Raw genomic sequence first — 27066 nt, 5'->3', positions numbered from 1 at the left:
GTTAACAGTATGGGTGTCTTGAGAACATTGATTCTGTTAACAGCGTAGCACACAAGGCATCCCACAACCAGACCGGCCCTTCTGGCATTTGCCAGAATTGCCAAATGGCCAGTCCGGTCCTCTTAGCAACTGAGAAGGAAAAATCGAAAACAAAGTGGGACTTTGTCACCCAAGGGCCATATAAACCTGGCGCAGCGTTGCCACAAGCAGTATGCCCGTCGAACACATTGGGTGGCTCGGCCTGTCAGTAGGCCGGCAGCCATCTCGGCAGGCCGGCTCTCTCATATTAGGAGTGCTCGCTCGGCCGATTGCTCCTGTGTACGCCACGAGAGATAATGTCTGGTGGTAGCTGATCTTCGGGAGCACAAAATTGTTGTCATTCTGAAATTGGAGAACTACCCAGATAATTAGTTGTCTGAGCAGGTCTTCATACACATTAACTGTAGGTTAAATGGCCCAAACTCGTCGATAACCGACATTAGCCTAATGTGTACAGGGTATTAGTGTAATGATGGTTTTATCTTTTTTTTTAGAAAGAAAAATGACAAGAAAATAAACCCCTGAAACAACGTCAGTGAGGAGCGCAGAGCAGATTGCAGGGCTGTTCCTATAACAACCACTATGCGGCGCTGTTCTAGAGAGGCGTATTGGTAATAGCGGGAAAGCGAGGGCATCCCGCAGTGTGTAGGAGCAGAGCGGAGGCTCCGCCCCGTGCGCCGCCCTCACCTGTGTGTACACGCCTCTATCCTCCTCACAGACACGGCGTGGGCTCTTATGTCACCTAATTATTCTAGAGACGTGGAGGCGCTGTGCTCGGGAAGCTCACACTTCGGGTTTGTTTACTAGGGCAGGACCGCGGCTCCCGCCCCTCCTCCGGGTGGAGTCCTCCACACACCATGACAGGCTGGAGCATGGGGTGAGCTTGGGTAAGCGGACACAGGGCGGGCCCGCACCTGCCCCTCGGAATAAAACGGGCTGAGAGGATGTCTGCCGTGCCGGAGGAGCACGGACCGGGGACACGCAGAGCCGACACTTCTCGTCCACGGTGCGCCTGAGGAGCCATGGCTAGTCTGGGCAAGAAGTCCATCATTTTCGGGGTGGTCGGCCTGCTGCTGGTGGCGATCGGGGCAGTGCTGGTGTTTGTAGTCCCTGTTATCATGAAGCAACAAGTAGAGAAGGTATGTGAGGGGGACACGCTGGCGTGTGGGGGCCGCCGGGGGTCTCCTGGCATCCTCTGCAGCTGCTGACAGGATACACGTCCCCGGGCGGCTCACAATGGCGCTCCTGTGCAGTAGGGTAGAACTTGGTGCTCAATTCACTGTTACATTTGTACATGGGGATTTGGTGTTTTTCACTTTTTTTTTTCTTCCCCAGTCCCTATCTGCCAGTTTGTCACTGCTGTAAGGCTACTTTCACACATCAGGCACAATCTGGCGAATGTTGGAACAAAATGGATCCAGCGCAGATTGTGAAAAATTGAATGGAATCCGGTGCTGGAATCTGTCATTTTCTGGATCCAGCTTCCATTCTAGCAAACAGCCTGAAGCGCCGGATCCGGTGCTTCCGACTTTTCCGCCGGAGACAAAAAAACGTTGCTATGGACGTTTTTTCCAGAAACTGGAAATGGCAGATTTGCTATATCTGGTGAAAACCGGACGAAATTGCAAGTCTATGGGGAAAAACAAAACGGATCTGGTGGCAACATTTGCGTGATCCAGTTTTGTGAAAATTAGCCGGATTTAGCCTGACGGTCAAAACCGGATGTGTGAACGTAGCCTAAAACACTGAAAGGTTGCCAAATATGTGCACAAACTGCAGTTGCATAAAATTATTGTAAACTTAAGGCTATGTTCCCACTATCCAGAAGTAGCAGTGGAGTGCCCCTAGACGCAGGGCCGCGGGTTACTCGGTACCGGTCCTCTCTGTCTCGGTTCTACGGTTGTCACAGTGGCTGGACCCGGTCTGTGACCCTGCTAAGGGGCGTCCAATGAAAGGGGTGATGAAAGTCGGCTAAGGTTTTGTGACGCCACCTGTGGTATTCGGTCAGGGTGACCGACGCTGCTTGGGGTCCACTGGGGTGATGTGATGGCAGCTAGATGGTATACCTTCCCACAGGTGAAGTATGTCCCCAGGGCTTCCCAGTAGTGTAGGTGGCGATGGTGTGAGGTGCAGTCAATAACGAGGACACAGGGTTGCAGTCTCTTTACCTTTTACTGAATACTCCGGGATCCGCAATCCAGAGCACAGTTAAGGCTACGTTCACATTAGCGTTGCGCCGCCGTGCGTCGGCGACGCACGCTAAAACGCGCGCGTTTTGCGACGCGTGCGTCGTTTTCCGACGAAAATCGGACACACAGAAAATGCTACATGTAGCGTTTTCTTGCGTCCGACGCTAGCGTCGGAAACGACGCACGTGGCGAAAAACGCCACCAAAACGACGCACGCGTCCCCTATGTTAAACATAGGGGCGCGTCGCCGCTGCGTCGCCGCTGCGTCGCCGGCGCAACAGCGACGCACATTGGCGGAACGCCAATGTGAACGTAGCCTAACAGGGCTGGCTGAGACCGGCCGGTCCGAAGGCATCTCCAGATTTCCCTTTGCAGGTGGAAATCGTTGCCTACCACTAGCGCCTGTGTGTTGTAGTTCCTCCCTGCCGAGCATTCGGGATAGTCCTCACAACTTACCGTTTGACGGGAAGGCTCGGAGCTATTCTGGGACCCTAGAGATGCCCTTCTCCACGCTTGCCCCCTATGTCTGCTTAGTAGTGTTGAGCTATACCTTCCGATATGTATCGGCCGATATCTGAAAAATATCGGATATCACCGATACCAATACAAGTCAATGGGGCACAAATATCGGAAGGTATCCTGGATGGTTCCCAGGCTCGGAAGGAGAGAAAACTCTCCTTCAGGCCCTGGGATCCATATTCATGTAAAAAATAAAGAATAAAAAATATCGATATACTCACCCCTCCGGCGGACCCTGGACCTTAGCAGTGTAACCGGCAGCCTCTGTTCCTAAGAATGCAGGGTGAAGGACCTTCGATGACGTTGCGGCTTGTGATTGGTCACGTGACCGCTCATGTGACCGCTCACGCGACCAATCACAAGCCGCGACGTCATCGCAGGTCCTTCACTCGCTCATTCTTAGGAAGGGAGGCTGCCGGTTGCAGCGGTTACAACCAGGGCGCGTCCGAGGGTGAGTATATCAATATTTTTTATTCTTTATTTTACACATGAATTTTCATCCCGATTCCCGATATCGGAACTCGGTAGCGGATTACCGATACCGCAAATATCGGCCTATACCCGATACTTGCGGTATCGGAATGCTCAACACTACTGCTTAGGTGATATATGGTAGACAGCCAACCTATAATTAACTGTCCTGCGGTATTTGAAGTAAGGCTGCCGTCGCACTAGCAGTATTTGGTCAGTATTTTACATCAGTATTTCTCAGCCAAAACCAGGAGTGGGTGATAAATGCAGAAGTGGTGCATATGTTTCTATTATACTTTTCCTCTAATTGTTCCACTCCTGGTTTTGGCTTACAAATACTGATGTAAAATACTGACCAAATACTGATAGAGTGACAGCAGCCTTAGGCATAGTCAGTTACTTCCTCGGTGTTCCGGTCACCGGCTACGCGCCTCAGTAGGAAGTTGCCGTTCTCGGGGCATGACTCCTACTGGCTCTCCTTTATGCGTGATCTCATTTTTCACTTTCCACAATATCCTTCTCTTCGTGTCCTTTCTAAGGATACTGCCGCAAGGTAGTGCAGGCGCGGTTCCGTTGCGTTCTGTTCGTTCTGCTAGGCCCCTCTCAGGAACCCACCCCTGACAGGTCCTCCCCGGAGCTCTCCCAGCTTGTGTTCTGTTCTAACTTCCTATCCTACCCCTAGTTTTACCAGTGTGAGGAGTGGCCTAATACATAGTGCCTTTTGGTCCCCCTAGTGGCCGGAGTGTCAAGTGTAATGTGTGCTGTGATACCTGGTCAGATGAACTCCTTTAGTGCAATCAGACATAACATCACCCTCCTTAGCGGCAGAGCGACATTAGGGTATGTTCACACGTTCAGGATTTCCATCCTTTTTTTTTCCTGACTGTTTTTTAAAAAACTGCAGCTCTTGGCAGAAAACGCAGGTCCTTTTTTTGGTCCTTTTTTGGTCCGTTTTTGATGCGTTTTTTGATGCGTTTTTTTGATGCAGTTTTCTAGCCAGAGTCTGTGTGTTTTCTAGGAATTTTTTTAGCGTTAAAATGGCTGAAAATACCCTAACCCTACCCCTAACCCTACCCCTAACCCTAACCCTACCCCTAACCCTACCCCTAACCCTACCCCTACCCCTACCCCTAACCCTACCCCTACCCCTAACCCTACCCCTACCCCTAACCCTACCCCTACCCCTAACCCTACCCCTACCCCTAACCCTACCCCTAACCCTACCCCTAACCCTACCCCTACCCCTATTCTAACCTTAGTGAAAAAAAAAAAAAAATTCTTTATTTTTTTTATTGTCCCTACCTATGGGGGTGACAAAGGGGGGGGGGTGTCATTTACTATTTTTTTATTTTGATCACTGAGATAGGTTATATCTCAGTGATCAAAATGCACTTTGGAACGAATCTGCCGGCCGGCAGATTCGGCGGGCGCACTGCGCATGCGCCCGCCATTTTGCAAGATGGCGGCGCCCAGGGAGAAGACGGCCGGACGGACACCGGGACGCCGGGTGAGTATAAGGGGGGGAGATTAGGGCACGGGGGGGGCATCAGAGCACTGGGGGGGGGCATCGGAGCACTGGGGGGGGGCATCGGAGCACGGGGGGGCGGGATCGGAACACGGGGGGGGCAGCCACACTCTGCCCACGCACTTCCGCCCGCTCCCCGCACTTCCTGCTGCAGCGGTTCTGCACATCAAACCGCAGTAAAACCCGCAGATATATTTTTGATCTGCGGGTTTTACTGCGGTTTGGACCTCACAATGGAGGTCTATGGGTGCAGAACCGCTGCGGCTCCGGAAAAAGAATTGACATGCTCCTTCTTTTTTCCGGGAGCTATTCAGCGCGTCTTTTTTTTTACAATTTCCGGACCATGTGCACAGTGTGTCCTGTTTTCCATAGGGTACAGTGTACTGTACCCTGCATGGAAAACAGCTGCGGAACCGCAGCGGCAAAACCGCCGCGGTTCCGCGGTAAAAAACGCACTGTGTGAACATGGCCTCACTGCAACGACCAGGTCTCTGGGGCGCTGCAGCAGCACTTTGGATGCTGTGTGTTTTTGGTGCGTCCAAAACTGTGTTCTATGAATGCCGTTAGATCTGTGTTCACTGACCCATGTGGATTTACCACATCAATACATTCCACTGATTAAGGTTTTGTTGCGGACACTCTAGGATATTGATATGCTGTGGTCCTGAAAGATGCACTGCATCTCGGTGTATCGGCAGGTGCACATACATATGTTGCAAGCATGATTAGCAATTTCTGTGGGTTTGACGCTGCGTCAGACCTGCAGTGGCCAGATGTTACAGCATCGTGGATGGGATTTCTTGAAACCCCCACATACACTGACATACAGTGTGTTTTTCAGGATCGCAGCATATTAATATCTCTAGTGTCTCTGCAACAGAAATCTAATCAATGGAATGTATTGAATGCGGTAAATACCCCCCCCCCCCACGGTTCAGTGAACACATGAGGATTTACCTGCGTTCATGGAACACAGCAAAAATATGCTGTGTCCAAAGCGCTGCTACTTCCGGGTCATGGGAAAGTAGCCTTGGTGTTTTCATGCTGTGGTCCCAGCAAGGTCTGCCAAAGAAAGTAAGTGAAGCGTGGGCAAGATGAGGCTTGGCATTGCCTGCTTGTCTGATTCCTGACACAATGTGGCGTAGCTTCCTCCACCGCATCCCTATATTAAGACTGACATCTATAACGCCTATCTCAATGAACCGGTCCCTATCATTGTGGTTTTTTAGTTTGCCAGAGTGGGCAGGGTTGGGGTGTTTCCGGGTGTTTTGTCTGATTCATCCATTTGCAATCTGCCTCCCCAACTCATGAGTGATTTTATCTTTTCCGTGTGCCTAAAATTTTAAAGCAAATTTTACGACACTTCAGTAGAACATGTGATCGAAATGATGCATTTATTTTTTTTGCTTAAGATTTATGGTCTGCTTGCTAGACGTTGATTTGACACAAAGTGAATACCGCAATACAAAAACAAACTTATATAAATGGACACTCAGTTAAGTGGTTTAAAGGAAGAGTACGCTCTTGGGCCTTGTGGTCTGTGAATTTTCCTCTTACTTTGTACATTGATCAGTGAGTATAAATGCTTATTGCAGGATATCAGACACTTATCGCTGTTCTTCTATTACCATTAATGTGTTCACCATCAGATAAATGTTGCTGTGACTTTATAATTCCTGACTGATTATAGTGAAAAAAAAAAAACCAAAGTCCATCAAACTTCTGTACACCTAAAATATTCCGCACCATGCAGCACAGAACATAATGGCATCCAGACAGTAACATCAATCCACTGACCTGTCTTGTGGGTGGGGGTAAATGATGGGTTGGTAGATGGATGTGTGTGTATGATCACGCTTGTGACTCACACAGCAGGAAAACCTACATGGATAAAGTTCTAAGACTTTTGTCACTTCCACGTCTCCTTTGAGACTTGGTGGTCCAAATGTTTAAATTTGGTGTGTTCATCATGTATGTATTTATATTTTTTTTTGTGTAACACAAATCTAGCTTCGAGCACTGTCCCTGCCAGTGCTTTCCGGCTGGCCGGCGCTGACACAGGATGCAGGAAGAGTGCAGAAAAGCAGAGCGCCGGGGACAGACAGCTGAAGGTAAGTATGTAGTGTTTGTTTTTTTTAACGTTTACGCTGGTAACCAGGGTAAACATCGGGTTACTAAGCGCGGCCCTGTGCTTAGTAACCCGATGTTTACCCTGGTTACCAGTGAAGACATCCCTGGATCGGCGTCACACACGCCGATCCAGCGATGTCAGCGGGAGATCCAGCGACGAAATAAAGTGCTGGACTTTCCTCAGCGACCAACGATCTCCCAGCAGGGGCCTGATCGTTGGTCGCTGTCACACATAACGATTTCCTTAACGATATCGTTGCTACGTCACAAAAAGCAACGATATCGTTAACGATATCGTTATGTGTGACGGTACCTTTAATCCAGTGGACGCCGGGGGACGTGACAGACATCAGAATGTATGTACTGTTTTTTTTTTTTTTTTTTTTTTTACTTTTAGTAACCCGATATTTACCCTGGTTACAAGTGAACACATTGCTGGATCAGCGTAACACACGCCGATCCAGCGATGACAGCGGGTGATCAGCGACCAAAAAATGGTCCTGATCATTCCCCAACGATCTCCCAGCAGGGGCCTGATTGTTGGTTGCTGTCACACATAACGAGATTGTTAGCGGGATCGTTGCTACGTCACCAAAAGCATGACGTTGCAACGATATCGTTAACGATATCGTTGTGTGACTCCCCCTTTAGGCCTCATTCAGACGTACAAGAAACTGTCTGACCACAGACTATCCTCGGGTGAGTCTGTCAGGAGACCTGCGGCTAATCCATGGATTGTGTTCTGTGATTCAACCAATTTTCTTGGACATCTGGGCTATTTGAGCGCTGGCTGCTCTCAAGTATGGCTGGTGGCAAGCCGGAATTCGGTTTTGTTACCACCTCTTTGGGCCATCCACACCACCTAATTGGGTGGTCTTCTTGCTTACCCATATGGCTTGCTATAGGAACTTCTTCTTGCAGAGCTAGAAGCTGTACAGATAATGCTTGGATGGGTTGATGACCGTTCCTGTTTTTCTTCTTGAATATTTATGAAGAATAAAAAAAAAAAAACTTTTCTGCTATTCACTGTGAATGAACATTTGTCCCTACAGCCTGGTAGTGTTGATACAGATGGGACAGTCTTTTCTAGTATATTTACACCAACTGATTTTTGTAAATCTCTTCCCATCATTATCCGTTTAATAGACTGAACTTCAGATGTGCACTGACTGACCTGTAATGGATCATTCATTGTGCATAGGCTGCCATTTTTCTCGGTAGCATAGGTCCTGTTTACACAAGTCGTTGCATTGCTGAAAACTATTAACTTTTGTACAAACCAAAAGATCATTTCGCCCAACAGGGTAGTGATGGGCAGCCTTCAGACTGCACTGTTATTGTGATATGAGCATTTGTTTGAATGCTCGTTCACGGTAATCAGTGCAGTGTAAAAATGATCTTGACACCCAGTAGCCACTGTATTCTTACATCTCTAGGAAGAATAACCGGGATCGTACATGGCAAAGCTGTACTGCACAAATAATTTTGGGTCATAATATATCATTATGAAAGGGGGGGGGGAAGAGTAGTGTGACTAAAATAACTTTTATTAATGTATTGGCTAAATATTTATATAAAATAACGGTTTCACTTGCCCAGTAAATTGAGTATATATTGAATCACTGCTGCATACTGTGAGCCACTAAAGTCCTAAATGCAGTATACAGGGTATTAATATATTAGACTCTAGGCAACACCCGTCAGTTTATTAAATTGGTTAGTGGTATGGGGATGTTTATATCTACAGTCCTGCTCTACAGATGAGGGTAAGTAATATGAGGGTCAGTCAACACAAGTAAACTGTAGTAGTGGAGAGAGGGACTCCATATTTAGGGTACCGTCACACAGTGGCACTTTTGTCGGTACGATTCATGACGTTCCAGCGATATCCATACGATATCGCTGTGTCTGACACGCAGCAGCGATCAGGGATCCTGCTGAGAATCGTACGTCGTAGCAGATCGTTTGGAACATTCTGTCATCGCTGGATCGGTGTGTGTGACACCAATCTAGCGATGCGTTCGCTTGTAACCAGGGTAAACATCGGGTTACTAAGCGCAGGGCCGCGCTTAGTAACCCGATGTTTACCCTGGTTACCAACGTAAATGTAAAAAAAACCAAACAGTACCTACTTACATTCCGGTGTCCGTCAGGTCCCTTGCCGTCTGCTTCCCGCACTCACTGACTGCCGGCCGTAAAGTGAAAGCAGAGCACAGCGGTGACGTCACCGCTGTGCTGTGCTTTCCACTTTACGGCTGGCAGTCAGTGAGTGTGGTAAGCAGACGGCAAGGGACAGACACCGGAATGTAAGTATGTACTGTTTGTCTTTTTTTACGCTGGTAACCAGGGTAAACATCGGGTTACTAAGCGCAGTCCTGCGCTTAGTAACCCGATGTTTACCCCGGTTACCCGGGGACCTCGGCATCGTTGGTCGCTGGAGAGCTGTCTGTGTGACAGCTCTCCAGCGACCACACTACGACTTACCAACGATCAAGGCCAGGTCGTATCGCTGGTCGTGATCGTTGGTAAATCGTATAGTGTGACGGTACCCTTACTTGTGTGCCTGACACAGCAGGACACCTTATCCTTGGGGGCAGTCAGTGTTGGCAAGCAATCTATTAGCAGTGATAAGATCAGCCCTTGTGAGGGACTCCCTCTGCCTACCACACCTGACCCAGCAGAACACCTTAAGGTACCGTCACATTTAGCGACGCTGCATCGATCTAGACAACGATCCCGATCGCTGCAGCATCGCTGTGTGGTCGCTGGAGAGCTGTCACACAGACAGCTCTCCAGTCACCAACGATCCCGAAGTCCCCTGGTAACCAGGGTAAACATCGGGTTACTAAGTGCAGGGCCGAGCTTAGTAACCCGATGTTTACCCAGGTTACCAACGAAAACGTAAACAAAAAACACTACATACTTACATTCCGGTGTATGTCCCCTGGCGCTGTGCTTCTCTGCACTGACAGTGAGCGCCAGCCGGAAAGCACAGCGGTGACGTCACCGCTGTGCTCTGCTTTCCAGCCGGCGCTTACACAGTGCAGAGAAGCACAGAGCTGGGGGACAGACACGGAATGTAAGTATGTAGTGGTTTTTTTTTTTGTTTTTTTTTTACGCTGGTAACCAGGGTAAACATCGAGTTACTAAGCACGGCCCTGCGCTTAGTAACCCGATATTTACCCTGGTTACCAGTGAAGACATTGCTGAATCGGCATGTGATCGGCGTCACACACGCCGATTCAGCGATGTCTGCGGGATTCCAGCGACGAAATAAAGTTCTGGACTTTCTGCGCCGACCAACGATGGCACAGGAGGATCCTGATCGCTGCTGCCTGTCAAACTCAACGATATCGCTAGCCAGGACGCTGCAACGTCACGGATCGCTAGCGATATCGTTCAGTGTGACGGTACCTTATTCATTTGGAATACTGAAGCATTGTGTACACAACTAAGGCTAGGTTCACACTTGCGTTGTGCAGTCCGTTCAACAAATCCATTACTCTTATCTTGCCACTACATATACTGTCACTACTAGTGATGAGCGAGTATACTCGTTACTCGAAATTTCCTGAGCATGCTCGGGTGACCTCCGAGTATTTTTTTTTTTTTTTTTTTTTTTTTTGTGTGCTTGGAGATTTAGTTTTCATCGCCGCAGCTGAATGATTTACATGTGGGAATTCCATAGCAACCAGGCAACCCCCACATGTACTTATGCTGGCTAGTAGCTGTAAATCATTCAGCTGCGGTGATTAAAACTAAATCTCCGAGCAGTCATAAATACTCGGAGGTCACTCGAGAGCTGAGACCATTCTCCCTCCCCCACCACCCCATTAGATGCAGTTCCACTCCTGGACTAGTATCCTGTCAGGTGGATGTCATCACTTCCATGTTATCACCAGTGCGCTAGAAAAGAGGCGGAAGGGCTCCCTTGCAGCTGCACAGCAGTTTTGACGGCCATAGAGCTTCAAGAAGGCTCCCTGCGCAAAAAAAAGTGCCGTCAATGCATGATACTTTCATACCTTGGGGCCCGATTAACAGAAGCAGGGGCACCCCCTTCACTCACGAACTGGTTTCATCAACTGCATAGTTGTATAGACTATCCCTCATTAATACCTAGCACACAGCATATTTATTAATGCAAACGACCAAATATCGTATGATTAAGGATGCATGACTACATCAGTGCTAATGTAGACAGAGAACCCTGAATATCTGTTATCCCACACAGGGCCCAGGTAGGTACTGGACATTGATGGAAAGGTTGCATATTCTTTTAGGTATGTGCACACGTAGAATGGTCGTCTGCGGATTTTTCCGCAGTGGAATTGATAAATCTTCAGGGAAAAAGCGCTGCGTTTTTGCTGCAGATTTCTCACGGTTCTTCTGCGGATTTCACTGTGGTTTTACACCTGCAGTTTTCTATTGGAGCAGGTGCAAAACCGCTGCAGAATCCACAGAAAGAATTGACATGCTGCGGAATGTAAAAAGGACCTGCGTTTTCTGCCAAGAGCTGCAGTTTTTTAAAAAAACAGTCCTGAAAAAAAAAGGATGGAAATCCTGAACGTGTGAACATACCCTAAGGCTGGGTTCACACTGTGTTGTGTGAACCCGTTTAACGGACTACGTTACACCGTGTTATGCCGTGGTGTAACGTAGTCAGTTAACGCCGCCATTACTGGCAATGGCGAACGCATCGCTAAAGCACGCCCACAATGGGCGTGCGCTAGCGATGTACCGTCATTGAGTGACGGACCCGAGACGCGGGCTGCAGCGTTTCCAGGTCAGTCACTAGTAGCGCACTGCTAGCGCAGATGGAGCTAGCAGATGTTCCATGTCCATGTTATGAAAACATAAGTATGGGGTGTTGACATTCCACCTGACTGACCCTCTGATTTGTCAATTGCCGTAAGTCAGGAGCCCCTCATACATACAGATGGTTGGTCAGTAACACATAAATGTGCACATTAAACTACTGTGAATAGAAACCTGGAGGGGATTGTGCACCATTTACGCTAATATAAACTAGTAACTGATGTTCAGATCCATGAGAGAACTGAGGAGAACAAACAGAATTGATTATATAAACACTATTATCTAAGGCCACCATGCTTAGGTACAGGAGTGTGATATTGTATTATGAAAATGTGGGTGGTTGTACATCCTATTCCATCGTATGATATGGTAATGTATACAGATATTGCACACCCTTGGGTGATCACACCATAATGGTACGATGCAGCGTCACTGAGCTATTTACATAATCTGAGAATAAAACAGGTTTGTGATGGTGTAATAACTTTACACCTTGTCGTGATACATTACAAACTCTTGGGAAAATCTCAGACTAATACTTGGATATTAGCTTAATCACATAAGTCTTGTAGTAATAAAACCTTCTGAAATTGCTGTTAATGTCCAACCTGCAGTGGAGGCATGTACAGCAGTTTTGGTAGTTTTTAGGTAAGTCTGCCAATAATGAGGTCGAAATCCAAATCATCAGTGTGAAATTTTAGTCACTAAGGTGTGGTGATGCGTTTTGAGAGAAAACAAATGTAAAACCTCCTACTTCGTATGAGTAAGTCTCTTGTATGTCACGTATGTGAGATGCACCCTGTCGTGCATATATAGAAATGGAGGGTGAGGAAAAATTGTTATGGGTCTTTCTTCCATTGCTGTGACGGAGTGTTCCCATTACTTTAAAAGGTTAAATGCTCTTCGGTGTGTCAGCCTTTTTTTTTTTTTTTTTTGTCTTTTGTTAGAAATTGAGGACTCCTTTCTTGCTACTTCTGAAGGTTTGTGTGATGTGGGGGCTGGTTTCAATGGAAAAACTTTTCTAAAACATCCAAAGTGATGTCAAGGACCTTAAATAAGGTTAAAGGGAACCTGTCACCCTGAAAATCGCGGGTGAGGTAAGCCCACCGGCATCAGGGGCTTATCTACAGCATTCTGTAATGCTGTAGATAAGCCCCCGATGTTACCTGAAAAAGGAGAAAAAGACGTTAGATTATACTTGCCCAGGGGGGGTCCCGCTGCTGGTCAGGTCGGATGGGTGTCTCCGGTCCGCTGCGGCGCCTCCTATCTTCTATCCATGACATCCTCTTCTGATCTTCAGCCACGGCTCCGGCGCAGGCGTACTTTGCTCTGCCCTCTTGAGGGCAGAGGATAGTACTGCAGTGCGCAGGCGCCGGAAAGGTCAGAGGCCCGGCGCCTGCGCACTGCAGTACTTTGTCTGCCCTCAACAGGGCAGAGCAAAGTACGCCTGCGCCGGAGCCGTGGCTGAAGATCAGAAGAGGACGTCATGGAAAGAAGATAGGAGGCGCCGCAGCGGACCGGAGACGCCCATCCGACCTGACCAGCAGCGGGACCGCCCCTGGGTAAGTATAATCTAACGTCTTTTTCTCCTTTTTCAGGTAACATCGGGGGCTTATCTACAGCATTACAGAATGCTGTAGATAAGCCCCTGATGCCGGTGGGCTTACCTCACCCGCGATTTTCGGGGTGACAGGTGCCCTTTAAAGCAAGAAGAGTAATGGATAACTCTGAACTTTGCAGAAAAAAAAATGATGGCGCTACAGATAGGAATTTGGTAACATTCATACTTCTTGCAGGCCGACTACAGAAAATGTTCCAACTTGCCCTATCTGTTTGCAAAATTTGCCTTTGGCAAAGTAAAAAGTATTCCATTTCACCCTGTAAATGTGTGCATCTTGAACACATACAGCCTTGTATTCCATTGTCCTGGAAACTGAGGTCTGCAACCTCTGGTCCAGTTTGTTCACCATTCTATGTGCCAAAGTTTAAATAAACATCTGACCTAAATGCTTTTGACCTTGTTTTTCGAAACTTCCAAAAGGCATGTGATGTATGTTTTACAAGCTACTAATTAGTATAATGTGTCCTGTGAATCTGTTTTATCATATTGATAAATTGTGACTTTGTCAACTCTTGGTGTTCCTCTAGGCCTATATTTCCATGAGTGTTGCAGATATTGGGCCAGTTGCGTATGTGTGGTGTGCGTTGTTGTTGTGTGTTTTTTTTTTTTTTTTTTCTCTGCGTAATACAGCATTTTTATTTGCGCATGGGGAAAGGGTGCAAATAACCAATGAAGGCTAGTGGGAGCCTGCTAAATATTGAACGGTAGTAAGCCAGAGATGCACAATACTTTTGTATTCATTATCACTCAATTTTCATTGAATGAGGAATGTCACGCTGGAAGCTAAAATTCTCTTGCTGTTTCAGCAGGTACAGAATAGTTCAATTCAACCCTATCCCTCCAAGTGCTGAACATTTCTTACCTTTACTAGCCTTCAGCATTAAGATTTTAGTGTCTAGGGTATAATACTTCCTATCTCTCTCTTCCTGTATAGGTGCAAAAAATAATTTTTATTAAAATCAACTTTAAATAAACATACAGATGCACTATGAAATTCTAATCTGGATTCTGTAACTACCGTAATTGATAGTTTGGTGTTTGGCAGCTGTAAATTTCTGCTTCCATTTGCCAGTTTATAAGCTTAAATATCCGTTAAATGTGTTCACAATCACAAGTCCACTACAGTGACCTAGTTTGGGCTGGTTTATATTAGGCATTTAATTACAGAAATGGTCTGTTAATCATTTCACAGGTGTATACCATAATTTTATTACCGTAAATATTTTTCCAGTGGTAGAATTAATGGCTTGACGTTGTACTTGTCAAGATGGAGAAAGACCTGCCCACAGACCACCCCAAAGCATGCACCTGTTCCTCATCATAGACAGACTGTTTGTGGGCAGGTCTTCTTTTTTTTTTTTTTTTTTTTTCCTGGCTTAAAGCAGAAAGATAAGACTCTGCCTACAGTCCTGCTCCATAGCAGGAGAATGTCGTTAACTGAAAACTTCTTGTAAACACAGAGTACACAAGAACCACAAGACTGACTTCTTCATCCCAGGTATCATTTTAATCAATTTAGCACTGCCATACTGACCGTGTCTGTAATTTTACTTTGCAAAATCCTGCTCAGTTTGCTTTAACCCCTTAATGACCGCCAATACGTCTTTTTACTGACCTGAGATATGAGAATAGCATCCCCATACAGGTGACAGCTGTCAGCTGTGCACTATAGCTGACAATTTGCTGCATCAGCCACAATCAGTGTTGTCACCATCCATATCTGTTTAACCCTTTAAATGCTGCTGTCAATAGTGACTGCATCATGTAAATGGTTAACAGTGTGTGGGGGTTTCCTCTTTATCCCCCATCGGGGAGGCCAGACAAGGTGCGGGAGCGCCGCCAGTAATGTGATTTAAAGCATAGTGCCATATTTTTCTCATCTTGGGGACTATACAGCTCACTTTGCACACTACCCTGATAAGGGAAATGGCCTCATACAAACTGCATCGATCTCAATGACAAAAGAATTATCAACGACTTGTTGAATAAGACCTGGGACAGGTTGAAACGTCACTCAAATATAGTTGCTTTAGAATTTTTTCCTGCGCTTTACCTGTTTCTATCTTTTTTTTTTTTTTTTTTTTTCTGTTCCCACAAACTGTAAATATTATTTCCAGGTCATCACCTGACAGCACACTGCAGGACGTCCTTCTTATCCACCATGGGACAGGAAACACGAGAGGTTAAAAGGACCCTCCCCATACCACCCTTCAGTGTTTTTCCTGTCCCATTGTGGATAGGAACGGACGAGAGGACTGACCGTTCCGTGCAGGAGGTGTGGATCGGGGGGCTTTGCCTCACCCTTCCCACCATGAGGCACCCGCTGTCCGACACCTGCCTGAGGGTCCCCCTGCCTACCAGTGTAGCGCTGTTCCTGGTATGAGGATCGCTTCTCCCTGCCGGGGGCTCTCGATCCTTCTGTCGCGCCCCCTGGTGCATGTGATCCCGGCGTCAGCCTCTGATGACGGCGTTTCCATGCGGCCATCTGGGAAGCCAAACCACGCTGCACCGCGCTCAGTTTCCGGCCGCATGCCACTTCCGGTTTGCGTCCAAGGCGGGCGGCATCTCTGCAGCTGCAGGAAGTTCGGAGCGGTCAGCGGGCGCGAAAGAAGTAGCGCTGCACCAAGAAGAACAGAATAAAAAGGTATGTGCTTAGGCATTAGGCGATCTCCAGAGGAACATGGAGGACGCAGCTGGATCAGAGGGGCAGGAGACCATAGCGCCAGTAAGTGGGGAAGGAGCCCTGTATTATATGGATCCTAAAAATAAAAAAAATAAAAAGCACTATACTAGCGATTGCTATGTATTTCTTATAGGTGGCCTCCATGCTTGAGAAATCCTTAAAGAAGCACAGCAGGAATAAAGTGTCCCATCTGTGCGGTTAAGATGAAGGATACCTGGCAGAAACCTCTGTGTTAAGCATGCACCTGCAGGATCGTAGGAGAGGAGCAGGCTTCTCTTATGACAAATATGAGAGCCATTATAATGAGAGGTTCATGCTTCCGTATCAGGCCTGGTACTTCCTCAGGCCTCACTTCCAGAAAAATCTAGGAAAAGGCCGAGGGAAGAGTATTTGTCAGGAGACTCATCTTCCGTGTCAGATCTAGAGGAGGAGGAAGAAGAAGGTAGAGAACCTCTGGAGAAAGGGAGAAGATATTTATTTTCCCGCTGTGGACACGGGAGAACTGTTAGAGGCTGTACGGCATACAGATTGAGGAGCCTCAGCCATCCTGTGTTCAGGATGAGATGTTTGGTGGCTTACGCTCTCAGACCTCTAAGGTTTTTCCAGTAAATTCCCATATCCGATCCATGATTCTGGAGGAATGGGAGGAAGCGGAGAAAAGACTAACTATTCCTAAAGACTTCAGACTCCGCTTGCCGTTTGATCCAGACTAAGTTAAAGAATAGGTCGACATTCCTAAAATCCTAAAATACATACTGTTGGCTAAAGTGTCCAAAAGGACTGCAATCCCTTTTGAGTACTTTTCCAACCTAACAGAGCCCATGGATAGAAAGGCAGACGGCCTTTTAAAAAGGGCCTGGGAGAGTTAATCAGCAGTTATTGGAGCAAATTTAGCAGCGACATCGGTTTCTTGTTCCATGCACCTCAGGATCAATTAACAGCTAAGACGCCTAGGGAAACTATTCTGAAATCCCTGCCTCTGTTAAAATTGGCAACCACCTTTTTGGAAGATGCATCCGCAGAATCCGTTAGGTTCGCAGCTAGGGGAAAATCCCTATCTAATGTAGCCCGAAGAGCTATCTGGCTCAAGAGCTGGTCGGGAGATATGCATTCTAAGAATAAGCTGTGTTCGATACCCTTTTCCGGGGCAGGGTCTACGGACCGGTTCTCGATGATATCTTAGAGCGAGCCTCAGATGTAAAGAAAGGGTTCCCTGAAGAAAAGCCTAAAAAATTCCAGTCCTTTCATAGACCCCCGCTATAATCAAAAACCAGGGGTAAAGGGAAACTGGGTAGATGGAGTTACCAAAAAGTAGGGGATAGCAGACTTAAAATCAAAGACTCAAGCTACTCTGGTTCGGGTTCTGGCTACCGGAGAAAATGACGCCATCAGAGTGGGGGGTCGTCTAGCTGAATTCCTAGAGGTATGGCGGGAAATAACGACGAGTCCTTGTGCCTTACAGATCGTGTCCCAGGGATACAAAATAGTTTATATATTTCCCTCCCGAAAGGTTCCTAGTTTTCAGCTCCCATCTAAAATTGTCATCCCCCATGTGGTCAGATATACAGGACCTCCTAGAAATGGCGGCAATTGTTCCGGTACCCCCGCAGGAAGAGTACAGAAGTCATTACTCGAATATCTTCTCAATAATAAAACCATCTGGAGAATCGATAACAATAAGTCTAAGACACCTAAACAATTGGTGGTTATACAAAAGATTCAAAATGGAGTCAATTCGGTCAACCATCCCTCTGTTAGGAAGGGGTATGGTGATGTGCACTCTAGATCTAAAGAGTGCATATTACCATGTACCCATTTTTCTAAATCACTAGAAGTTTCTGCAGTTTGCGGTAAATATGGAAGGAAAAATCTACCATTTTCAATTTCTCTGTCTCCCCTTCGGCCTGACATCTGCTCCCAGAGTTTTTACAAAACTTATGGTAGAGGTGGTTGCCTATGTGAGAAATCAGGATATAATGGTAATTCCTTATTTAGACGACTTTTTAATAGCGGCAGACTCCGTAGGCCAGCTCGGGATCAACTGTCAATCCCTCCTTTCCACACTGGAGAGTCTAGGATGGATTATAAATTGGAAAAAAATCGGATCTGGTACCAAAGTCCAGAATAAAATTCTTAGGAGTCATGCTAGATTCAGAGTTAAGAATGTCCTACCTACCAGAAGACAGGCTAAGGCCATGTTCACACTATGCGGTTTTTACTGCGGAACCGCGGCGATTTTGCCACTGCGGGTCCGCAGCTGTTTTCCATGCAGGGTACAGTACAATGTTATCCTATGGAAAACAGAAACCGCAGTGCACATGATGCGGAAAAACCCGAAAAAAAAAAAAACGCGCAGAATTGCTGTGGAAAAAAAGGACCATGTCACTTCTTTGTGCAGAATCGCAGCGATTCTGCACCCATAGAAATGCATTGATCCGCTTACTTCCCGCATGGGGCTGTGCCCACCATGCGGGAAGTAATGCGGATAATGTGCCGGTTATACCCGGGGTGGAGGAGAGGAGACTCTCCTCCAGGCCCCGGGAACCATATTTGTATTAAAAAAAAAAAAATATATTAAAATAAAAAAATCATTATACTCAGCGCTGCACGCGGCCGTCCGGTCTCAGGTTTGCTATGCGACCAGGACCTTCGGTGACGTCGCGGTCACATGACCGTGACGTCACCGAAGGTCCTGGTCGCACAGCATCTTTGGAACCGGACCGCCGCCTGCAGCGCCGAGGAGATCGGGACGTCAGAGGGTGAGTATATCATCATGATTTTATTATTTTTAACATTACTATTGATGCTGCATATGCAGCATCAATAGTAGGGGTAAATCCCGCAGCGGAACCCGCAGGACAAACCGCGATAAATCTGCAGGGATAACCGTAGCGGGTTTGCCCTGCAGATTTATCAAATCCGCTGCGGGAGAACCCGCAGGATAAAAAGGAGCGTGTGAATGTGGCATAAAGGGCATAATAGAAAAAGTCCATCACTTTTCCAAAGGCCGGAATTCTATCAGAGATGGGATGAAAATCTTGGGATTAATGACGGCCTGCATCCCTTGCGTGCCCTGGAGCCAGTTTCATTCTCGGCAGCTTCAGCAGGGAGTTCTGATGAGCTGGAACAGAAAACAAAGCTCACTAAATCCGAGGCTGAATCTTTCTTTTTAGATCAAAAGATCCCTGAAATGGTGGACTCTCTCCAGGAACCTTCGGCTAGGGGGTACCATGGCTTCAAACCCCGAGTGTCAGTCACAACAGATGCAAGTCAGCAAGGTTGGGGAGGTCATTATTGAGGAAGATATTTCCAAGGTCGTTGGAAAAGGAAGGACAGCAAGAAATCATCGAACTACAGAGAGCTACATGCAGTTTGGAAGGTCTTAAAGGCTGCGCAACACCTACTGAGAAACAAACATGTAAAAGTCTTTTCAGACAATACAACAACTGTAGCCTTCCTTCGGCATCAAGGGGGCCCAAGACATATGGCATTGTAGGGTCTGGCGGAACAAATCTTCAAATGGGCAGAAAAGTCGGTACTGTCAATCTCTGCGCTGCATTTGGAGGGGTCCAAGAACCAGTTGGCGGATTTCCTCAGCGGGAAAAGGGTATCCCCTACAGAGTGGGAACTGAACAACGAGGTCTTCAAAAGTCTGTCACCGTTGGGGGAAGCCGATGGTGGATCTGTTTGCTGCCAAAAAAAAATGCAAAGGTCAAAACCTTTTACTCACTAAATCCCTGGGAAAGTCCAGCTGCGATCGATGCCTTCTCACAACCCTGGAACAACGGTCTTCTGTATGCATTTCCTCCTCTGGCAATGATTCCAAGAACACTCAGGAAAATCTGCGAGGCCAAGGCCAATGTCATTCTCATAGCTCCTCACTGGCCGAAACAGAGTTGGTTTACGTTGTTAAGAAGGCTATCAGTAGAGGAACCCCTCCTGTTACCAGAAAGAGGATCTTCTTCTCTAGGGTCCAGTTCTACACCAGAATCCTGGAGCTCTTCAATTGTCAGCTTGGATCCTGAACAGAAGGTCTTGAAGGTAAAAGGTCTTTCAGATGACGTCATCTCTACCCTCCAAGCCAGCAGAAAACCAGTGACATCAGCTATCTATACAAAAATATGGAAACTATTTTGTGGGTTTTGCGGGGAGATGACAGTTGATACTGACCATCCAAATATCCCAATGATCCTTGACTTCTGCAGTCAGGATTCCAAAAAGGCCTTAGACCTAGTACATTGAGTGTCCAAATAGCGGCCCTGAGTGTTTTTCGATTTTCCTCTATCTACCCACCCCTGGATTAATTGGTTCTCTAAACCGTTAATTAGGAGATCGGTCCCGCTGTGGGATCTTAATCTGGTCCTGAATTTTCTGTGAACAATCGTGGGACATAACGGGACATGGAGATTAACAAACTCTCCCTTAAAACCGCGTTTTTAGTAGCAAACACGTTGGCAAAAAGGTTGGGGGAACTACAGGCTCTATCAGTGCAGAACCCGTATTTACAAATCTTTGAGGATAAACTAGTGCTAAGACTCGATCCGGCTTTTCTCCCAAAAGCCGTCTCGGATACTAATATGAATCAGGAGATTGTCTTACCGTCATTTTGCCAGTTCCCTAAAAACCAAAAAGAGAGATTTTACCATAATCTGGACGTGAGAGACACGGTACTCAAGTACCTCGATTTATCTAGGTCCTGGAGACAGGATAACAACTTGTTCGTTTAGTTCAGGGGTCCGAATAAAGGGGAAAAAAGCGTCTAAAGCAGCTATTGCACAGTGGATTAAATCCACAATCAGTTTAGCTTATAAAGCTAGAGGGCAGAGTTCCCCGGTTAACCTTAAAGCCCATTCATCTAGGGCCATGGCCACGTCATGGGCAGAGAAAGAGGGGGGCTTTGGCAGCTCAAATCTGCAGGGCTGCATCATGGTCTAATCTTAGTACCTTTACTAAACCTTATAAGTTAGATGTGGTATCGCCTCAGTTAGCTTTTGGTAGAAAGGTACTTCAAGCAGTGGTCCCACCCTAAATACCATTCTCCTTTGGTATTTCTCCAGTGTGCTGTCAGGTGGTGACCTGGAAAACTGTAATTAGACCTACTGGTAATTGTATTTCCAGGAATCCATCCGGACAGCACTATTAGTTCCCTCCCTATTGTATGATCTTTATACTCATGTGATGTAACATTTGTATTATTTTGTTGGGATAAACCTTGTTTTTTGCATCCATCCAGATGTTACTTTGAAAAGCACTGAAGGGAGGTAGGGGGAGGGTCCTTTTAACCTCTCGTGTTTCCTGTCCTATGATGGATAAGAAGGACGTCCTCCAGTGTGCTGTCAGGATGGATTCCTGGAAATACAATTACCGGTAGGTCTAATTACCGTTTTTTTGGCATCATCACAAAAATAGTTTGCGGTGAATTTTCATCGAATGCACCCAAACAGTGGCTTTCCCCCACATATGGGGTACTGGTGTACTTGGGAGAAATTGCGCAACAAATTTTGTGGTCCATCTTTTCCTGATACCCTTGTAATAATAATAAAAAAAAGTTCCAAATTAAATTTTTTTTGGGGGGGGGGGGGGAAGTAAAATGTTCATTTTATTCCCCCACCCCCCCCTTCCCCACTTTCATGAAGCACCTAAAGGGTTAATATGCTTCTTGAATGTGGTTTTGTGGACTCCCTGTAGACATCGCTGAATCGGCGTGTGTGACGCCGATTCAGCGATGTCTTCGCTGGTAAACATCGGGTTACTAAGCGCAGGGCCGCTGTCTGTCCCCCGCTGTGCTTCTCTGCACTGTGTAAGCACAGCGGCCGGAAAGCAGAGCACAGCGGTGACGTCACCGCTGTGCTTCCCGGCCGCTGTGCTTACACAGGGCAGAGAAGCAGAACGCCGGGGGACAGACAGCGGAAGGTAAGTGTGTAGTGGTTTTTTTTTTTTTTTTAAACTTTTACGCTGGTAACCAGGGTAAACATCGGGTTACTAAGCTCGGCCCTGCGCTTAGTAACCCGATGTCTACCCTGGTTACCGGCATCGTTGGTCGCTGGAGAGCTGTCTGTGTGACAGCTCTCCAGCGACCAAACAGCGATGCTGCAGCGATCCGGATCGCTGCAGCGTCGCTTAATGTGAAGGTACCTTAACTCAGACTTGGGCGAACTCTGTACCTCGGGTTCGGAGGACATTTGGGAGAATGTGGATTCCACTTCCACCCCAAGTCAGATAATAAAAAAAATATTACTTTTCTTCCGAAAATATGGAATAACTGGTTAGTGTGTTCAGAAGCACCATGGGGGTTGAGGAGGAGGAAGTGAGATACTCCTTACAGGACAAAATGTTTGGGGGTCGGAAACCCAAAGATCTTAAAGGGTTTACCATACACGAGCATGTACAAAACCTTCCTTCACAATGGGGCTTCACTGAAAACTGTCTTGGCGTTCCGTCAGAGTTAAAAAAAAAAAAAAAAAAAAAAAATTTTTTCCAGTGGACAGAGATAGTTCCCTATGGGAAATCCCTAAAGTGGATGTGCAGGTGTCTAGGGCAGCCAAAAAAAGGCTCTTCCCTTTGAAGATTCTTCCCAGCTCAAAGATCCTATGGATCGGAAAATCGAGAGCTTGCTAAGGAAATCCTGTGACAGCTCCACCAAATTGCTCAAAACGAACGTGGCCTCAACGTGCGTCACCAGATCTCTATTCCTCTGGCTGCACCCATTGGAAGATCACCTTACTCAAGGTACTTCCAGAGAGGAAATACTTGACTCCCTTCCCCTCCACCAGAAGGCAACAGGGTTCCTGGCTGATGCTTCTGCTGAGTCTGTCCATGTAGCGGCAAGATCGTCTGTCCTCTCCACTTCATCTAGGAGAGCACTATCCCAAAGGTGGCAAGGGCAAAAACATTCTTGTTCCCCGCCACCAACAAACCCCGGACAAACAATGACTGCTCTCCTGTCGGGGGTCGACTCTTGCATTTCCTCGCCCTATGGCAATCCATCTCCACAAATCAGTGGGTTCTCCGTTCCATACCAGACGGTCTGAGGTTAGAATTCAAGAGTCCTCCCCCCTCATTGCCTGAGAATTACCTACCTGCAGCCTCCACATCTCCAAAAATCCCTGCTGTCAGATCTGCAGGGTCTTCTTCAAACCAAGGTAGGTTCTCAAGTACCACAACAGGAGATGGGCAGAGGCCACTATTCTCATCTGTTTTTGATAATGAAGCCTTCGGGAAAACACAGGGTTATCATAAATCTGAAACCCCTGAACCAAGTGGTCAGATACAGACGATTCAAAATTGAATCGATCAGGTCAGCAATTCTGCTCATTGGACGGAATTGGGTAATGGCTACAGTAGATCTGAAGGATGCATATTATCATATACCGATCCATCCGGACTACAGGAAGTTGCTCAGATTATCAGTTTCCCACGGTCAGCCATTTGTAGTTCAATGTCCTGCCCTTCGGCATCTTGTCAGCACTGCGGGTGTTTACCAAGATCATGGTGGAGGCAGTAATCTTCATCTGACGCCAGGGAGTGTGCATTATACCATATCTTAACAACTTTATTGTTGCACCATCTATCCCTCATCTGTACCTAGATGTGGCAAAAACGCTGGAGATCCTGAAGTCCCTAGGTTGAATCCCAAATTTGGGGAAAATCTGATCTTCATCCTTCCACAAGGAAGTTCCACAAGGAGAATTCTTTTGGATTCCGAGAAGAGAACATCCTTCTTACCCAGGGATCGTTGACTCTACCTCGTCCAGAAGATCTCCAGGTTCAGGGACCAGTGGTCACCAACCTTAAGAGATTCATTGCCCTGGGATCCCTGACTGCGTGCATCCAGGCTGTCTCCTGGGCTCAAGCCCATACACAAGTCCTGCAGTCTCGTGTACTCCTGTAGTCAAGAAGACCTCAAAATACACTTACCAAGAGAATTCCACCTCCCGGTCATTTAAAATCGGCTGTTGTGGTTGCTGGACTACTAATTTTTTTTATTTTTTTATTTCCCCCCCCCCCCCCCCCCTTATCTAAGTGTATATATCCTTGGAGCTTCAGCCTGGCATATGCCTTTCCAACAATACCAATGCTGGCGAGAACACTGCAGAAGATCCGGATAGATCGAGTCACCACGATCCTAATTGCTCCCATGTGGCCAGGAATAGGCTGGTACGGTGCCCTGCTGGACACTGCTCAGGAAGGTCCTTTGCTTCTGCCCCAGAAGGTCGACCTCCTTCAGCAGGGTCCCCTACTATATCCAGACCTAAGCAGATTGAACCTTGCGGCCTGGCTACTGAAGCCAAAATCTTAAAAGCTAAAGGGCTGACGGATGGAGTAATCCAAACCCTAGAGTAGAAAGCCAGTGAATTACGCTATCTATAGCAAAGTTTGGAAGAGATTCTCATCTTGGTGTTTTACCAAATACTCCTGATCCCTTCCATCCCAATATCGTGCAAATTTTAGACTTTCTACAAAAGGGGTTGGAGCTAGGGCTTACACCCAGTACACTGAAGGTACAGGTATCAGCTCTTTGTTCGTTGTTTTTTTGTTGTAACTGCAGAGGTCATAAAGCGGTTAACCAAGCCACCGCTTGGTTAACCGCTTTATGACCTCTGCAGTTAGAATTTGTCCTAGGCTTTGTAGTCAGGTTTCCCCTTGGGACTTGAATCTAGTCCTTAACAGTCTAACCCAAGATCCATTCGAACCTCTATTATCCATGAGCTTAAAGAATCAGACCCTCAAAACCATCTTTTTAGTTGCAATATATTACCGCCAGGTTCATAGGGGAATCACAGGCCCTGTCAGTACAGGCACCCTATCTGACTATCACTACAGACAGCATTATCCTTCGGTTATATCCCTCCTTTATGAAAGTCTGAGACTACTTTAGGCATAAAGTCAGGATATTGTCCTACCCTCATTCTGCCCAAATCCTTCCAACACGAAGGAAGGAATATTTCTCCTTCGCCTCATTGGGGGACACAGGACTGTGACTGTGGGTGTATGCTTCTGCCGCCAGGAGGCTGACACTAAGTAAATGTGAAAAAGTTAGCTCCTCCTCCATCGTATACACCCTGACACTGGCTACCAGAGACTCCAGTTTATGCTGAGTGTCTCAAGGAGGCACACCTCTGAGTCCTGTTCCTTTGGACTCCATTTTCAACGCTATGAATTGAAGGGGCGACGGAACCTTTTGAGGGTCCGATCTCCCCAAACCATCAACTGGCAAGCACGTGTGATTCCATATCCACGTATCCTTTCCCGCTTCGTGGGATTCTTCACCGGACTTGGCCCTGACCACCCTAAGGTATTGAGACCCTGGGCTGTACAGGTGCCCTTAGACGTCCATGTTTCCCCCCCCGGTTTTCTACACCCCGGCTCTGCTGCGGTGATAGATGGGGTGGCGGACGGTCCCTCTCCTTATCCTAGATAAGGGAAATAGGGCTCCTGCACCGTCTTTTCTTTTTTGCTTCCCCCCCCCCTCCTCGCTCTGCTGGCATCTAACTGGGGGGGCTCCTGACAGGGCGCTATAGGTTGTTTTGTCTTTACCTGATGCTGCTGGCATCTTGCGACGGCAGGGGCTCTCCAGTATTGGGGGGGGGGGGAGGGGGGTCCGTCGCCTGCACCGTGTCCGGTGGTTGTGCTGTAGCGCTGCTTTGCCGCCGACGCCATTTTTCTCTTTCGGCGGCCGTTTCTGCGGCGCTGTGGTGTGGTCTCTGTATGCGGCCGGCGCTGCGGCGCTATGGTGCGACTGGTGCTGCACTGTCATCTCCAGGTGCGCCAGGTCTCCAGAAAGCATGGAGACATCTTCCGGGCAGCACAGGGCCCGGGCTTCCGCCCAGCAGACCATGCCGTTAGGCTCCTCCCTTCCAGAGCGTCCACTTCCGATTCCGCCTTTCCTCTCTCAGGGGGAAAAAAAATTGAGGTCCCGGCTTTAGGCCTACTACAGGCCGCAGCGCCGTATGGTGGTCCCGCCCCCTGGTATCGGCTCAAGGGGCTCTGAAGAAGATAAAGGCAGCATCCTTTTGCTCCGCAGCGTGCGTCTGGATCTGTCACTACATTCTTGGACACAGGACTGGGGTAAATGCTTCTCCCTCCAGCTGGCTTAAGCAGTATTTTTTTTTTTTTGTCCCAGTCCCAGTCTCTGGCCCTGGGTATAGCGATTACGGATCACTATGTCTAGAAGAGTTAAGTCTCACACGGTTCTATTTACTGGTTGTGTAGATTGTCGTGCCCCATTCCCGCACGCCCAGAGTAATCGCCGCTGCGAGGCCTGTGACTCTGAACGCGCCCAGGAGCCCCCCCCCCTGCCAGCTCCCCAGCAATCCCTCCGGCTCCTGCCCCTCAGGATTCTGGGGCAGCTCCGCCGGAATGGGTCATGTCCTTGTCGCAGTCTATGGCGTCCCTTACTGAAGCAATCAAATCCCTTCAGACCCCGGCAGTTAGGGCCAGCAGTCCATCTGTCTCGGAGAGGGCCTCGGGGTCTCAGGAGCCTTCGGCCTGCAGTGGCCGCGCTCGCACTAGACAGACGTGTGGAAAGCGGATTCGCACTGCGTCACCCAGGCCCTCGGGTGCTTCCGCATCCTGGAGCTCTGTATCTCGTTCTCCTTCCCCTGCAGAGAGCGGGGAAGTTGAGACAGACTGAGTCTGAAGGGTCCCTTAATTTTGAGAGTCCTGGATTTCAGGAGTCGGTAGATAGCCTCATTGAGGCTGTCAATCAGTCCCTGGGGATAGAGGACGAGCTCGCCTCGTCCTCAGATCATAAGGTCTCATTTAAGCGGGCAAAACGGGCCCATAGGGTATTTTCCTCTCCGGAACTTGAGGACCTGATTCGCCGTAACCGGGAGCACCCGGACAAACGCTTTTCAGGGCCTGGGGCTCTGAAAGCTAGGTATCCCTTTGCTACTGAACTTTGTAGTAATTGGGCGGAAAATCCTGCTGTGGATCCTCCGATGTCCCGTTTAGCCTCTAACACATTGCTATCTCTCCCTAATGGCTCGGCAATTAAGGATCCTACGGATCGTCTTATTGAGAGCTTGGCTCGCTCCGTTTTCGAGGCTTCAAGTTCAGCGCTTTTCCCTTCTTT

The 27066-nt window shown here is 47.6% G+C and overlaps 1 protein-coding gene across 3 annotated transcripts in view; it reads left to right on the top strand.

Moving 5' to 3' along the window:
• The first annotated feature begins 732 nt into the window (after window positions 1-732).
• SCARB1 (scavenger receptor class B member 1) overlaps window positions 733-27066 on the top strand; it is a 151662-nt gene continuing 125328 nt past the window's right edge. For all 3 annotated transcript variants that reach the window (XM_069756023.1, XM_069756024.1, XM_069756025.1), the window contains exon 1: window positions 733-1178. In XM_069756023.1, coding sequence (XP_069612124.1) covers window positions 1062-1178 — 117 coding nt within the window. In that variant the 5' untranslated portion in view covers window positions 733-1061. The remainder of the gene's footprint in view (window positions 1179-27066) is intronic.

Source organism: Ranitomeya imitator, chromosome 1 (assembly GCF_032444005.1).
Source record: "Ranitomeya imitator isolate aRanImi1 chromosome 1, aRanImi1.pri, whole genome shotgun sequence".
NCBI lineage: Eukaryota > Metazoa > Chordata > Amphibia > Anura > Dendrobatidae > Ranitomeya > Ranitomeya imitator.
The sequence above is the reverse complement of the archived record's forward strand: the minus strand, read 5'-3'. Positions and strand labels throughout refer to the sequence as shown.